At 41.9% G+C, this 13,820-nt stretch overlaps 1 protein-coding gene across 10 annotated transcripts in view; it reads right to left on the bottom strand.

The window, feature by feature from the left end:
* cacna1ab (calcium channel, voltage-dependent, P/Q type, alpha 1A subunit, b) overlaps nt 1-13,820 on the bottom strand; it is a 148,514-nt gene that overhangs the window by 8,030 nt on the left and 126,664 nt on the right. For 3 of the 10 annotated variants that reach the window (XM_086294826.1, XM_086294827.1, XM_086294836.1), the window contains exons 39-45: nt 13,549-13,654; nt 13,125-13,232; nt 9,579-9,682; nt 5,870-5,991; nt 4,496-4,631; nt 3,092-3,205; nt 826-861 (exon numbers count right to left, since the gene is read on the bottom strand). In XM_086294826.1, coding sequence (XP_086150952.1) covers nt 826-861; nt 3,092-3,205; nt 4,496-4,631; nt 5,870-5,991; nt 9,579-9,682; nt 13,125-13,232; nt 13,549-13,654 — 726 coding nt within the window. The remainder of the gene's footprint in view (nt 1-825; nt 862-3,091; nt 3,206-4,495; nt 4,632-5,869; nt 5,992-9,578; nt 9,683-13,124; nt 13,233-13,548; nt 13,655-13,820) is intronic. The other 7 variants (XM_086294828.1, XM_086294829.1, XM_086294830.1 and 4 more) reach the window with 6 other exon arrangements.

Genomic DNA, 13,820 nt, shown 5'->3' with positions numbered 1-13,820 from the left:
AGGAGAAGGCCTGATCAAAGTAGATCTGAACAGTGACAATTAGGTCAAAGCTGAATCAAAGAGGCTCGAGTGCCAGATGGGTGGGGTTCACTGCATTAATGTAATAGAGGTTGACTTTTTCTAAAGGTGCATCAATGAAGGAGAACACAACCCATTACCACAAAAGACTATATGCAGACAACACAGAGATTTCTTTTAAAAAGGCATAAAATTCCTGCTTGATGCTGACTTTCATATTGTGTCTACAGACATGAACACAAAAGTGTGGCACAGCACTTAAAATGGTGGCTTTTGAAAACTAGATAGACGTTTGATTTATCTGAAATTTGGGAAAATCGCTGAGTTTCTGTCCAAGAGATGAATACCCTTTGCTCAGAACACTTGAGTGTGCAGCCACTCTGGAAACACTGGAATATTTGGTGAATGAGCAGAAGAGGTTTTGAATTTCCATTCAACCGACTGACCCACTTGGTTCCATCTCAGTGTTTGATTGAAAACTCAATCATGGCCCGTGAACACTCTGAATGGCTGTTGAAGAACAAATGTCGGCCACACAGAGTGCTGAAAATTTTGCTAAAATGAAAAGGATTTGGAAATGCAAACTGCCCTGAATACCAGGGCAGGGGCAGTTTCTTTGACACCGAATGGCGAGTCGAACTGTTTCACTGCTGTTCAGCTCCACCCATATGGCACCTGATGTGGGGCGAAATGACCAGCAAAACTACAATCTGCTGCAGATCCAGTTTGGAAAGACAGACCGTCAGAGAGAGACAGAGGAAACGAGCGGGGGAGAGGGCAGATGGAGATAGAGCAAGAGGTACATACACTGAGGTTATTTCCGCGAGGCCTGTGTCTCCTCCGCTGCAGAGCAGGCGAACACAGAGATGATAACGTATAGCAGAGCAGTGTAGCACGCACACGCACGTACACACACACGCACACAGAGCACAGGCCCGACGTAGCATAGCCACCAGGACCCGAGGAGAAAAAAGGATGGAGAGAGAGAGAAATCGATAACAGGATAAGACAGTGATTTGTGGAGGAGAGAAAGAGAGGATTTGTTTTTTGAAGAGGACAGATGAGGATGTCGGACAAAAACACAGGAGGATGAAAAATGAAATACAATAAAATGATATAAAGGAAGAAATGAAGGAGGAGTTGGGGTGCAGAGACAGGAGAAAGAGAGAAAGAGAGAGTTCAGTTAATTTCAGGATGTCTAGCGCGCAGCACACATCAGAGCCAAGAGATCTGCGGGCGAGCAAGAGGAGACAGAGGACATCCCCCCCCCCCCCCCCCACACACACACACACAAACACGCACACACACTTACCGAAATAGCACGAGCACTCTGGAAGGCAGAGCAGTGTTAGAATACAGTAAGTAACAGTGTACAGACGCACATGTATACTGTTTACACAACACACACGCTTAAACACAGATACACACTCACAGATACACGCACAGGATATTTTCTACAGAACGAGCTAGCTTTCCGTAGTTTCTGGATACTTTACGATTATAGAGACATTTTTCGTTTCAAAGCAGCGTCATATTAAACTACACTAAACCTCAACTCTATTTTTCAGAGTTGAAGACTTAGCAATGTTCAAATGTATAGGTAACAGACCTGGGTCAGGCAGTGTTTTCTTTAATGAGTGCATACTGGTGCGCAGATACTAAATATGAAAAGCATCTAAGACAATACAGTACAATAAATCACAGCCATTGGATAACTGTACAACAATGTGAGGGTAAGGTGATAACTGTTAGCTTTATTGTAACGTTACATTTAATAAGTGCTTCCACAAAAACGTAAGTAAAAAGGTATAAGCTGATTTTTTATTATGTACACAATCCTGCTGTTTACTCCAACTGCTCGGACAGAAAAGCCTTATGAAGGAACCAACATACCAAAGTGAGAGCAACATGACGTGATGCAGTGAAATGCTGTGGACATGAATGTGTTGGTGTGTGTGTAACTGCAGCCAGAGGCTTCAAAGTAAGTACGTAGGTCCACAAGCGCTGTATGTGACATGTGCTGAAATGTTTGATTAACTGAGTTTCAATAATCCTTCTTTAAAGTAAAAAGCAGATTTATTGCGTTATTTAATTAGATCCTTACTGAACTATTGCAACACCTGCCTTGGCGTGACAGGTTTAGCTAACACACCTCCGACTGTGGAGTGCTGGAAAAGCTCTCTGTTGGAATGGATTTGTGTGCCACAGTTAAGTGAGGATACACAAACCTGATCTGCAGATGTATCGAATCTTTTTTATTTTTGTCAAAGTTTTGTCAGTTAAAAAAAGGCATGCCTTACATGTGTGCACCCATCATCATACACGCCACAGCTTCACTTCAGTGACAGCGTGGGTAGCTGAGATCATGCTCTTCATCCTGTCAGTCATGGCCCAGTATAATGAACGGATGACCCACTTTATGTGTAACTTTCACGTCAACAACCGTGTGCTTTGTTTCCCTCTAAGTGTTGCAGACGCTGAGTTTTATTTATTTCGCAGCTGAAGAGTGACTCTGGCCACAGTTCACACGGGACAGACACACCAAGGATTCAATGGAAATGGAGCGGGGAGCAGTGACAGGGGAGGGGTTAAATATTCTCTACACACAGGTCTTCTAGATGTATATTAATATACATATCTAGGACACTGATCCAGCCTTCAGACCCAGTTTTACATTCTGCAGTGCTGCTCAGAGATGGAGCTTGGAGATGAGCAGTGATGGGTCAGCTGCTGGAGGAGTGAAGGGTGAAAGGGAGGCAGTGCTGGTTAGAGGATGGGTGGAAAAAGAGGAGGGAAGGGAAACGAGACAGAGGGAAGTGAATTTACAGCAGTCTCCTGTCCTGACATTGCATCCTAAGTGGCACGTCTCATTCAGAGACCCAGAGTTACCTGAAATGCTTTAAGAAATATGAAAAATTATTATTCGAACGAGAAGGTTTTAGATGATGTCAGACTCGTTCCTTTTTATTTGTTTTAGGATGCAGAGAGAAGCTTTTCCAATTCACTTCAGCTGTCAGGCATAATGTGAGAGAGTGAGGATGACAGTGAGTGATGGTGAGATGAAGGTGCTCACTTGGTTGTCTGCCGAGAGGCGGGGCATGGAGAGGGTCCGCCCATGCCCATCCATTGGGTGATAGGGCTCAGTGTCGGAGTACCCGTCCCGCCCCATCTCCCTCATCTCTACCGTCTGTAAAACACAATGAGAGGGGGCGTGACCACTGTCTGCTGAGGGGGAGACTCACTGACCAATCGAGCGAGGGGCATGACATGATGTTAATGAGTTACAAGGATAGGATTATTCATATGATATTAGTTTTCTTTTTTTTCAATTGCAGGACGAATAATAGGACAATTTATGCAACAAGCTGCATAAATTTAGTGTGGGGATGGATTAGGTCAGCTTATAAACTATAAAACCACATAACCATAATATATTTAGATCCAAAATCCAACAAGGAAATACTTCTTTGGAACCACTGGAAAACTATTTTAATATCAAGCTGCCAACCCTCTGAAAACTGGAGCCTCTCAAGAGCTCAACAGCCAACTTACACAACTTGTAATTCACATTTTGTCTTTGTGCAGCTGTCATGGGATTCAGAAGGGAGACGAGGCACTGGGGAGTAGGAGCACCCCAACAGACAAGCGGAAGTAAAGGAATAGTGGGGAGGAAAAGGTGTAGGTCACAAAACACATCTGTAAACTTTAAGCCACTGACTCGAGAGGAGGTTGGAGAGGAAACAGGAAAACTCAAGGGAGAGGAAGATGGTCAGACTGAGAGAATAAGGCCGGGGGAACATGGACTAGGGGGAGGAAGATGGAGAAAGAGAATGAAAGGAGAAAAGTGGGCACATCTGGAAAAAGAAAAAGACTGCTGTTGTGCCTGCGGAGTAACAGCAGCAACATCGAAACGGCAGGAATGAAGGAGCTGATTAAGTGCAAAAGTCCAGGTCTGTAAAGGTGTCTTCCATGGCTTAGATGCCTATCCATCCACTTGTGTGCTTAGATAATTACAAAAAGACATTTCTAAATAAAATGCTCGCCAAGGAGCAAAGGAAACCAGGAGGTTAATGACACACCTTACCTGTCTTTAACTGCTCTCTTTAGAAAGCTGCGCTTTTCACTTTACAATGTAGAGCTCTGAACATTTTTACAGGTTAATATAAGATCGTTTCAGCTTTGAATTAGCAGCGGACACTGAAGTGGAGAAAAACCCTCTGAAATGTTTTGAACTGTATTTATTTAGCAGGAAGTTTTACATGTTAGATGCTTTAGAAAAACGTAATAGCAAGTAGGGTCACTGAGTAGCTACACAAACTGAAAAACCCTGCAGAAGTAGGTTGTTGAGTTGGGATTGCAGTTTCTTCCCTTCTCTATTATGTCCACAGATATTACTAGACCAGTGTGGAAGCAGGGACTGGTTGGGTTTAGACTGATGTTACCACGGTGACAACATGCATGTTCGGTGTCATTATACCTGGGGGTTGTGACGGTTGTCGTGGAGGTCGTCGGGGTAGGGTCTGTCCGGGCTCCAGTTACCCGTCTTTTGGAACATTTCCTGGGCTTTGGCCGTCACCCATGACTGGCTCTCAGTCATGCCACCCTCAGGAGGTCTGGCACCCACACACACACACACACACAAACATAAATATGAATATTATTGGAATGCTAGGGATACTGTAATTTTTCAGTAATCCTTAATGCAACAACACCGAATTTGCAGAAGACCAAGGAATTAATTTAGAGTGGGATCAATATGTCGGCTACTATTGACCTGTTTACTGATTTATAGAGTCCGTCTAAACAGGAGCTGTACTTCAAGCTTAATTTTAATCTTAGCATGGTAACATGATTACAGATACTATAATTATCATATTGTTGCTTATTTATTAATCCTTTATTTATCCAGGTAAAAAATCTCATTGAGATTAAAAATCTCATTTCCAAGAGAGACCTGGCATCAAGACCTTATACTCATGTCTTGATAAACAGCGCTTGTACTTTTTCTGTATCTGATCTGATTTATGTTTACACTACATTTAAAATCCAAGGTTTGGAAATGAAAATGAAAACAAAATTACATTTTAATCTACACTTGAGGAAAAACTAATATCATAATTAACTGAAAAATAACTATGTTACAGAGATCACAGTGTATATTTGTCAGAGGTTTGTTTTAAGGATTAGGGTTTCTTTACCTCAAACTTCTCAATCACAGTAAAACATCAGTATATTATTTTGTTTGATGTGATGATATGATTTAAAAAAAGAGAAGCATGAGATTCAGCTGAGGTGCTGTGGATGAGCTGGTGCGAGCTAGTGGCACCATCTTTCTCTGCAAAGACTTTAATAAGTCTTTAATAAGAGAATAATGATAAAGTTATCAGAATTCCAGCAAACTTTGAAGCATCCTAACTGTGGCATGTTTTATAATCAATATCTTTCAAAGTTTAAATAAGGAGACCAAACTAAATAAGAGTTTTGATAACCTTCAAGAAGTCACATGATGCCTTATATTCTAAATATGGCTCCTAAAATATTATAGTGAAAAATGTACAAAAACTGTAATAAGGCATAAAAGGTCTGGTCAAAAAAAAAAAGAAGAAGCACATTTTGCTTGTTTTTACTTTCAAACCTTTCCTTTCAGCTCACTATAGCTCACAATCAGTGTTAAAGGCATTAGCTGGAATGGAACTGGCACAAAAGGGGGGAAAATAAAAAACAAACAAACAGATTTTTTGAATTGATCTACAGTGTGGATGCGACTGTATGCTTAATGTATTTGTACTGGACGTTTCTGTCTGAAGCGCCTCATTGCAGTGTGTATGGGCTTCCCCCGTTTTCTACTCACATGCTGTTGATGTTGTCTAGCTGCGTGCTGGAGAGGCCGTTCTGGCCCTGGCCTCCCTGGCCGTCCGTGCCGCCTCCCTCAGAGGGCGGCTCCATGCGCTGAAACATTAATGGCGTTCGGTTCTGTGTGAGATACACGACATGGCCTGCAGGCTTGCATCAGGCACACTCAGGGGGGCAGACACAGGACACAAACACAGGATGCACTCGCAGCATGCACCCACACGGGGGCGCCATCAGCAAGCACATGGCTGTGGGTATCCAAGGTAAAGTTTCCCCAAAGACTACTTGATCTGGAGTCTGCTTGCTACCCAGAAAGTGTTAAAGGGACACTGTTAACTCTGATATGTTGGGTAGAGATTCAGGGTAGCAAAACTGATCTCAGATCTGTGTCAGAGGGGAGCTTTTACCTTGAGGTAAGATTGCTCTTAAATCTCAGGTCTTGGACCAGGTTCTCATACTCACAAAGTATATCTATATAGAGACATTTTACTCAAAAATCATATACTGATCTGCCAAGTTGTTTTGAGTAACATGCCATTTCAAGAGAAGTAGTAATCTGATCCTAAACCAGCAGTATTAAAAAGCAACTTCTGCTTCCATCAGACAGGTCAAAGGTCAAGCCGTTTTACTCTCAGGAGATCCTGTTTCAACAGAGTCCTCTCTGGAGTGGCTTAGCGTTGATGGTTCATGACTGCGAGAGCCCATGTCATGTCCCTCCATGGTCTGGAAGCTAAAGGCCGGAGGATAAATGACTGAAGAGCTGCTCAGAAACAAATTCAAACCTCTTCAGACACATCAGGCTGATCTGTTGGACAGGAAGTCCGGCTACAATGTGCACCATTAATAATGGCCAGCTTTGGTTAGCTGCTTAAAAATGCTGACATTATCTAAGCTCGCCACAGGACACACGTCATACTGATTGTGTCAGACACAGAGACAACCGATATGACTTCTGTTTGTTCTCATGAATGAAGTCACAAAGATATCACTTTAAAAAAAAGCCATACGTTTTTTGATCCTGTCCAACTGTCTTTTCCAGTGTCAAGGAGAAAAACTGTTTAAGTTTGTCTCTGAACAGTTTTGTTCTAGCACCAGAGCCACTGATGGATCCTGACAAAACTCATGGTAGAAATGTTTAGATGGATAGGATAATGACAAACAGAGAAACACTGAACACCTCTGGCTCCAACTGAGTATGTTTCTGCAGTTGTGTGTGTATGAATGAATGCTTCCATGACAGAATGATTACACAGGGAGACACTGGTCTCAGGAATCTTCCCTCAACGTCCCCGCAGACAGAGAAGGGAGCAGGCAGATTCAAAGAAACACAGGCTGAAGAGAATGGGTCTCGGTTAGAGAAACGTGGTGGCAATCAACCTGGATTGACCAAATAGGGAGAGCTTGACAGGTCAAAGTCTCTAGCTTCCTGGAAGGATAAATAGAAGACAGAAGGACACAGATGGCATGGAGGATGGGCACAAGGGACATCAGACAACATCCATGCCAAGGAAACAAAGTAGCCAACAAAGACAAAACAACAAAATACTGACAGACAACGATAACAAACAATGACTAAGACATTTCACACTTGACATGTGCACAGCAGGAATGAATGGAGGCAAAGAGGTAAACAGATGAGTTGTTAAAGAAAGGAGCCACCCTTAGCTTCTTTTATTAGTCATTTTAGGTCTAAAATAAATATTTGTCAATTTTACTTATTTTCTCTTTCTGATTTGGGGTCTGAGCAACAACAGGAAGCCGTCACGACCTGAACGCCTCACTGAGGACCCATCAGGAAGCATTCTGCCTCAACTGCCTCCTTTCAATGTGGAGGAGCAGCACCTGTACTCTGCCTGTGTGTGCAACCTCATTCTTCAGGGTCACTAACCACAGCTTGTGGCCATAAGTGAGGGTGGGAACATAGATCGACAGGTACAGCATCTAGATGAGGTCAAAGATATCACTGACGTTAAGTAACCTTAACCATTAACCATATGTTTTGAAGAAAAAACCCCTCAAGACTTTGGAGAACATTTTGCAAAAGCCCAAAGATCACACATTTTCATTGTACAGTGCTGCTAGACCTTAGAGCAGAGGTAGGGAACTCCAGGCCTCGAGAGCGGGTGTCCTGCAGGTTTTACATCTCAGTCTGGGTCAAAACACCTGAATCAAATGATTAGTTCATTACCAGCCTCTGGAGAACTTCAAGACATGTTGAGGAGATAATTTAGCCATTTAAATCAGCTGTGTTGGATCAAGGACACGTCTAAAACCTGCAGAACACCAGCTCTAGAGGCCTGGAGTTCTATACCTCTGCCTTAGAGGGTTAACCAAAAGTGGGCTTGTTGGCTCAGAAACTAAGGAAAGCAGCTTTCACTAGGGAGCACTTAAATCTGAAAAGCCACATCCAGGCAGTTCTGTTCACTAATTACTGTTTGCTGAAGAAATCAGCGTTCTATGTAAATGTGAAAATGTTCCATCATGCTGGATGTGAAAAATTAACTTCTGGCACGTGTGTTTCTTTTTCACTTGTGTGCCTTTATTGTGTGTGCATTGGCCACACATTGCACATTACAGAGGGTGGATAGTGTTACTTTAACGGCAGGATCCCAGTGGCAATGCTATGGGTAATGCCGCAGGGGGATGATAGGATGACTGAAAAGTGAAACCAAATGCCCAACCCTACTGGGTATCCAAACCTGATGCTACAGAAAAAAAAAAGACTTCTCTAAATATACACGTGAAGATTGTGGGTGGATTCTTCCTTCAAAGCAGCACGGTAATATGAAAACAAAGACTGCAGCAGAAAAGAGGAAAGCAGTGGCGAGATAAAGTAGAGATGACGAGATGGTTAAAGTCATCGTGCACTGCTGATGTTGAGAGAGCTGGTGTCGAACTGTCCGTTCAGTCCGATGGGATAGCCTGCATTCAGGACACACGCTGTTTTTGACATGATGTAGTGTTGGTAAGAGAAAGGAACAACATACTCTCCATTCACCAATGCACTCCTTCATTCGACAAAATGGAAATCTGGAGACAAGACATGCATCTGAGTCAGTAAGAATGAGCCTGACACCATTTCATGGGCAAATCTAGGAGCGATTGCACAAGTGGAGAGATGTTTCCACACAAGCGAGTGCATCTTAAAGGCATTCATTGACACAAGGGGACGAGCACTGACAAGGAACAAAGGTAAGGCCATGTGGTATCATCATCATCATCATCATCATCACTGTTCAGAAGATTACAAGCAACAAAATCCTTAGTTTAACCTTTGGTTATGCTTTATCCTCCTTACCATGCTCAAATTATCCATGATACAAAACAAACAAAACAAGTGAAAGTGTGGGGGAGGGTCAAGTTGCTAACTGTCTGGAAAAGATTATATAAAATAACCCTTTTAGCAAGCTTTGTAAAATAATAGGCTTCTTGATCTCTTGGTTAGCCAAGAAAGCAAGAAGGTACTAGAAAAAGTATGCAGATTTTTAGAAGCATGCTAAAGAGACGGTACAGTGCAAGAGGGAGGTAACCTGTGCTCAGAAGTGTAGCTGGGAGTCAGCACAGGATTTAAATGTATAAGACATGTTTCTTATTCTTTTAAATCCATATCTGGCAGAAGAACGGCAAACAAGAGACGACCAGGAGGAGGAACACAAAAAGAAAAAAGTCTTTCGGTATTTGGAATATTTCTCTGGCTTGGAGTCTACCTGTTCCTCTCGCAGGGCCTGCAGCTTTTTCGTCTTGCTCTGCCGGTAGTACTCCATGATCATCATGGCAGCGTAGATTTTGCCCACCGTCAAGTCTGTGGCTGCTGAGAAAATGACAAGTTACCCTGCAAGATTAGACCCGAGTGTGATGGGACCCTGAGCCATGGGGGAGGGATGGGAGTGGGGGACAAGACACAAACACTGACAGAGAAATACACAACATGCATAATCCACCAGCAGCTGGACATCCTAGCTTAGCATTAAAAAATAAATAAAACTGTAACGTCAACAAAATACTCAGCATTTGCTTTTTCTGAGCTGAGGAGCTCCTAGCTTTAGCTGACAGAGGTACACGCCGAGAATATTTGATCAGAGGTTACTGATACTTCTGAGCAAAGAAAAACTTTAGTTTCAGCAGTTTTGGTATGTGGATAAATAAATCAAATATATAAATTAAATACATTAAAAGTTTACCAACCATTTAAGCAACTGGAAAGCTTTGGGTTTTGCTAGGAAGCATAAACACTTGACTCTGGACCAATAAAAGAAGGTAATGTGGTCTGATGAGCCCAGATTTACCCTGTTCTAGACTGATGGGCACGTCCCCGTATCATCGAGCGATGACGTTTTTCTCAAGAAGGCAGCAGCAGGGACAATTTCATGGTTTGAGCCAAGAGTTGTATCATGACCGCTTTCATACATTTCAGAATGTCAGTGGGACAGTTTGAGCTCTTGTTGGGAGAATAGGGACCAAATCTATTTAAACTGCTTCAGTCTGCACACAGTTACTGCTGCCACTGCAAGCCGATTTGCAACCCACCTCCACCCCAGCTTCTACATTTCATTCCATTATGACTTAATCAATGTCATGTTGACCCTATCTAATGTTTGTTATCAATGATGTCTGCTCTCGATTTTATTGGCGTTCTTCCCACCTTAGGATTTCCACATATGCGTTTTACAGGGTGGGAGGATCCCAGAACAAAGCCATCCCGGCAAATATGAAAACAAATGAATTCTTGGGAGAAATTTATGAGCAAGCACACAGTCTGAAAGTTCACATAGCAAATACCTTTAAATGTTAAAGGAGCATTTCTGGCAGTTCTTAAATTATATCTTGCTCATGAACACTGTAGCTTGTCATGTTTTAAAAAAAATTATATTGCACTTTCTAAGGGCAAATAAGAACCTGTATTACTTCATCAAAATACTTAACATTCAACAAACGAATAAATTTTTTTGTTTTTTTGAAGAATATCAGTAACCACTGTGCAAACATTCCCGAATGAAGCCTTAACTGAAACAAGGTTAAGCTCACTTGCTGGTGTACTACAGGCATATACGATATCACAACACAGTACAGTAACAAAGCTGGTAGTCTTTTCACAGGCAGATGCTGTTCTTATATCTTTTCAAAGGACATGCTCTTATTATTTCGCTATCATCTTATCATACAAGGAAAAGAAATTCCTTATAGATTAATATGAAGGCTTAGGACTAGGCAGCCACCTCATTAAGAAACGTGGACACCACAGCCAAGTGATCCCTGAGAAAAAAAGGAGCTCAATTTTTTTCCAAAAACTCCGGATACATATCCCCAGAGTTTGGGTGAAACACATAAATATTTAAAATCAGAAAAATATTGAGCTTTGTTTCGACTGTCTGTGAACATTGTGAATTACTAGATTACACCGCATACTTGTGGCGCCCTTTTCAAAGTGGCGTGGCTAAAAGTCTTCGAGCATTAAAACTGATATTAATGTGTGATAAGATATGACCACACATATCTTATATCTCAATCAATTCCATGCAAGTACTAAGAAGTAAACATGCACTATATGCATTTTCATAAACTTATTTTTAACCAATCAGGCTTTACATTCATTACATTTGTATAAAGGTTTAATCCTAAAGTCTTCCTGTAGTGAAAAGACTTCTATAGAGGATCTTCTATAGTAGGCACCTCCTGATAACAGGAATGACTGAATGGGTGGATAGTTTCATGGTGTGGGTTTGTGTCCTGCTGTTTCTACTCTTATGTGATGTGTCTGTGTGCCCATGTGAATCTAACTATGGTATGCTGTATCTGTACATGTTATCTGAAGGGTAATCCCATTTAAAATCAATGAAAGCTGAATAAAGTTCCCACCTTTTTTATGTACAATCACTTAAGTATAGTTAGTGAAGGCATATCAAATTTTACTTTACTATAAACACTTTTTCAACTACATGAGGGTGAGTCAAAACGTTGGTCCCTTAGTTTGCTGAATTTGAGCCCTTGTGTCTTTATGAGATAACCTCTGCGTATTCAACTTACAACAAAAGCCATCTTCAGGACTAAATTTATCTGATCAATGTGATATGCCCAGACTATATTATGGAACATGTGAGCACTAATGATGCTCTTCCATTTCAGAGCCATAAGCTATATTAGCAGATTACAGTGACACAGGAGTTACAGCTAGAAGCTGAGCCTGATACCAAAACACAAGGACGAAGTACAAGTAATCAGTTTTTCACATTGTTGTGGAGGAATTTTGGCCCACTGTTGCTTTTGTTCACTGAAGTCTGCAGGCATTCATTTAACTCTCCACAGCATTTTAATCAGGTTGCAGTCTGGACTTCATTGCAGCACCTTGATCTTTTTCTTTTTCTATTGTAGATTTGTTTCTGTGCTTGGAATCACTGACCTGCTGTATGTTGGGCCAAGCTTTAGCTGTGGGAGACACAGCCTCACATTTGAATGAGTTCATGGTGGACTGAATGAGTGCAAGGTGCCCAGGTCCCATTGCTGTAAAAAAAATCCCAAATCATCACTCCACCACCGTGCTTGACAGCTAGTATGAGGTGTTGTTGATGACGACATACTAATTTTTTGGAGCTAGTCATTATAGTCCAACACTTTTACTTTGGTTGTCCTGTAGAAAATGTACACAGAATCCTACAAGGAGGTAAAAAGGAGACCTTTTGTATTAACATTTTAACCAAGTTTATCCAAAATGCCCAATTTTGAAGTTTTCCCCAGTGAATGATCAGAAAACAAGTAAAACTTCCCAGTTACCAAATGATTTAGTGCCACAAATTATTCTCTCCTGGACCTGGAGTTAAAATTATTCAAATTGATTAAGTGCTAAATTTTGACCCAACCTCATGTACAGTGAAGGCTTTGAAGTAACTTTGAAAACTTCTAAAGTGTAAAGTTAACTGGATTTGGATTCATTAAATAACTGACCTTGAACACAAATGACACGGTGTGACAAAGAGGCATCATCCATCTAAATTTACCGCCCAATTGATGATATTAGTCTGGCTTTATGCATGTACTATTTTGCTCTGGCCCAAAGTATTGGAGCAACATTTGCAAAGAATTTACATTTGTAAATCTATGCATGTGTGTAAGTACTGTTAATGTGTGTGTTTTTTGTTGTTGTTCCCCGATCAGGAGATGCAAAGCAGTGAATGACACTGGCTGGTAGAAGCTTTCCTCTTGGTGAGTTGGTGATCGGACACACACACACCACTTTGTGCTGTTTTCCTACAACTTACCCTTGTGAGGGGTAACCAGCAAGTCCAGTGTCTTCTGCGATAGGTTGGGCCAGATAGCCATCATCTCCTTTCTAAGCTCTGCATCCATCTGGTGCTTATCTGCACCACCTGGGTAGCATGTACCAAAAGCGTCCATGCACACACATTGAACATTTGTAGACACATGGAGACGTCCGACCACATGTGAAGAGCCCCCAGACACAAAAAGAGCAAGGTACCGACCAAAAGAGAGGCACAATGGCATGAAATCCAAAAAGAAATATATTTATCCATTCAGGCATCCAAACATTCACCCAAAAACAAAAAAGTAATTTGTTAGCAATTTGTCATATTTGCTACAATAATCTAAAACATACTTCTCAAGAGAAAGAGACAGAAACTGTGAAGAAAGAGACTCAAAGTGTCACAGTACTTCATACCATACCCTTAGCAATCTTTATGTCCAGTGCTGTCCTTATCAGAGCCATGAGCGTGGAGTTAAAATGCACCGTGCTGTCATCAGCAACCGGTAGATCCATGCGCAGCAGCCTCTGTGGAAAGCCAGTCAGGGATGAGAGGATGAGAAAGGGATGTGTCCCTGCTGAACTGTGGTGTGCCTGAACCTCCAGGAAGGGGAGGGGATGAGGGGTTGGGGGCAGGGTTGAGAGAGCTCCATAGACTACAGCCAATTCCAGCTGGACCGGATTTGCCCAGGTT

Source organism: Aulonocara sp. 'chitande type north' Nkhata Bay, linkage group LG6 (assembly GCF_057382095.1).
Source record: "Aulonocara sp. 'chitande type north' Nkhata Bay isolate Kocher_YH1m ecotype deep benthic linkage group LG6, A_spYH_male_GT1.1, whole genome shotgun sequence".
Lineage (NCBI taxonomy): Eukaryota > Metazoa > Chordata > Actinopteri > Cichliformes > Cichlidae > Aulonocara > Aulonocara sp. 'chitande type north' Nkhata Bay.
This window is presented reverse-complemented; position numbering and strand designations above follow the sequence as displayed.